The sequence below is a fragment of the Vollenhovia emeryi genome, unplaced genomic scaffold, assembly GCF_000949405.1.
Source record: "Vollenhovia emeryi isolate VEMERY1.0 unplaced genomic scaffold, V.emery_V1.0 DF942263.1, whole genome shotgun sequence".
Taxonomy (NCBI): Eukaryota; Metazoa; Arthropoda; class Insecta; order Hymenoptera; family Formicidae; genus Vollenhovia; species Vollenhovia emeryi.
In genome coordinates, this window is record NW_011964103.1 from 1,237 (window position 1) to 3,989 (window position 2,753).

The window sequence follows — 2,753 nt, forward strand, 5'->3', positions numbered from 1 at the left end:
ACCCTTTCTGTGTGTGATTTAATCGTTGCTCGTCTCCCACTGTAAATTCTCGAATTCGCGCTACGCTTTCTCCGCGCTCAGCGCTGAGTGGTTCCGGCATTCTGGAGCGCGGTTTTTGGTCAGCGGAACCCGCGACCCCGCGCAAACAAGTTGGTCCTTCGAGCCGGATCGTGAGATTGCGTGTGGGAGTTCTTCAACGATTGCCTTCGACGAATTAGCTGGTGGATTGCTAATCGACCATCATGAGCGACATTCTCGCCAAACAGAATGTTCTGCAGCGCTCGATCGAGCGGGCGCTTGAGAACTTCAAGAAAGTCGGGAAGGCCAATCTCACCCCCGCGAAGATTCGCACTCGGATCAGTGCGCTGCAGGCCAACTGGACGCTTTACCAGGACGGCCATGCCCACCTGCTGACGGCGGTTGCTGAGCCTGCGCGAGCTTCCCTGGCCTATTTCCACGAAAATCAGTTTGATGCCACCGAGGATCTCTACCAGACGACCTGGGAATACATGACTGAATGCCTAGAGGAGATCGAGCCGGTCGTAAGCCCCAGCCATTCCCTCGATACAAGCGTTGTTCGCTCGGATATTTCCGCGTTATCGATCTCGCAGCTTCCTCAAATTCGTCTCCTTCGACGGGAATTATGCAGAGTGGGAGTCATTTCGCGACCGATTTAACGCGCTGATAATTCAGAATAAGTCTCTCGGTGATTTCGCGCGCATGCATTACCTCGCGTCTTCGCTAAAAGGGAAGGCGCTCAATTGTTTGAACAATATCGCTGTCACTGCTGACAATTTCCCCATCGCTTGGCGAACGGTGACCGCGCGATTCGAGAATAAAAGGCGAATCATTTCTTCTCATTTCTCATCATTACTCGGGTTGACCGGCCTAGCTCGCGAGTCCGCCTCCGAGTTGCAAAGTTTGTGCGACAAGGTGGATATTGCCGTCGCATCGCTCAGAGGTCTCGATCGTTCGCCCAGCGACCTGTGGAACGATTTCCTCGTTCATTTACTCTCGCAAAATTTAGATCCCGCATCGCGAAAGGCGTGGAACCTTAAAACGAGTGATACCGACTCTCCTCCTACGTACGCGGAGCTTGTTCGCTTTCTCTCCATCAGAGTTCGCGCGCTCGAAGAATGCCACCCGACGGCTAACGCGAAATCGCCGAAAGCCTCGACTTCGTCTCGCGTGCATGTCGCGAATGCGTCCGCCTCGCCGGCGGCGACTTGCCCGTTGTGCAAGGCGCGTCATTACTTGAGCGCGTGCTCAAAATTCGTCGGACAGAATCCGAGTCAACGCCGTGACACTGTCAAGAAGCTTAAGCGCTGTTTCAATTGCCTCAGCGCTTCTCATGCAGCTAATGATTGCAAGAGTCAGTATACGTGTCGAATCTGTCAAAAGCGACATCATTCAATGCTCTACCTTGACTCGAATTCTGATCCGACTGCAGCCGCTCCCTCGACGATTGTCGCCCCATCGGCGCCATCCGTCACGCCCACCGGTGAGGTGACATCCTTACTTGCGGCTGCAAGACCGCATTCTCGTGCGCGGGTTTTACTTGCCACCGCGAGAGTCAGGATTGATGCCGGCTCTAGTCGCACGATGATCGTGCGAGCCTTGATTGACCAAGGATCAGAGGCGACCTTTATCTCCGAATCACTAGCTCAAAGTTTACGCGCTAAACGAATTCGGATGCCAACTACAATTTCTGTCGTTGGTGGAGTTCAGCTCGGCACTGTTCGACACGCTGCAGACATCACGGTTTCTCCCGCAACGTCTTCGGCTCCGTCGTTTTCAACCACGGCTCTCATTCTCTCGTCGTTGACATCTTATGCTCCGAGAAGAGTGTCCGACATTTCCACCCTCGCGCATCTATCAGGCCTATCCTTGGCTGACCATGATCCCACCGGATCCGATCCGATTCACGTCATACTAGGTGCTGACTTATACAGCAGTCTCATTCTGGACGGAATCAAAAGGGGTGAGGCCGGACAGCCTTTCGCTCAAAATTCTATCTTCGGGTGGATTATTTCGGGTCCGCTCGAATCCAGCGTTTCCTCAAGCTCAGCGCATATGCATCTGACTGGGCATCATTGCCTTCCGTTGAGCGACCTGAGCAGCGACCTCACTCGTTTCTGGGAAGTGGAGGAACTCCCGCCTTCTCACGGTAGTGCGCCGCACGATGAGCAATGCGAGGCTCATTTCCGCGCTACGCACACTCGGGCTAACGACGGCAGATACATCGTTCGCCTACCATTTAAGACGGGTCCTCCTATTGACATCGGTCAATCTCGGCAGGCGGCGGCACGACTGTGTCGTTCGCTGTCGCGTCGCTTTATCACGCAACCGACGTTAAAGGGCGAGTACAGCGCCTTTATGCGTGAGTACGAAGAACTCGGGCATATGCATCGTATTCCGGAGCCTCACGATGCGTCGCGGCCACCCGTTTATATTCCGCATCATCCCGTATTTCGATCTGATAGTGTCACATCTCATTTGTGCGTCGTCTTCAATGCTTCGAGCAAAACGTCCAACGGGACGTCTTTAAATGATCACCTACTCGCGGGTCCAAAATTGCAAACGGAGCTGCCCGCTATTCTTCTACAGTGGCGACAATTTCGATACGTCTATTCAGCTGATATCGCGAAAATGTATCGGCAGATCCTCGTTGACGAGCGCGATCGAGACTTTCAACGAATCCTTTGGCAGCCTGATTCTTCCGATTTTCCGCTCGATTATCAGCTGCTTACGGT

General features: G+C 53.7%; 1 protein-coding gene across 1 annotated transcript; it reads left to right on the forward strand.

Annotated features, from left to right (window-relative positions):
* Positions 1-242: 242 nt before the first annotated feature.
* On the forward strand, positions 243-2,651 carry LOC105569429 (the record flags this gene model as incomplete). The annotated part of the gene is made up of 2 exons (XM_012025892.1): positions 243-542; positions 694-2,651. Coding segments are annotated over exons 1-2 (2,258 nt in total), but the record flags the coding sequence as incomplete, so codon positions are not given.
* Positions 2,652-2,753: the final 102 nt, after the last annotated feature.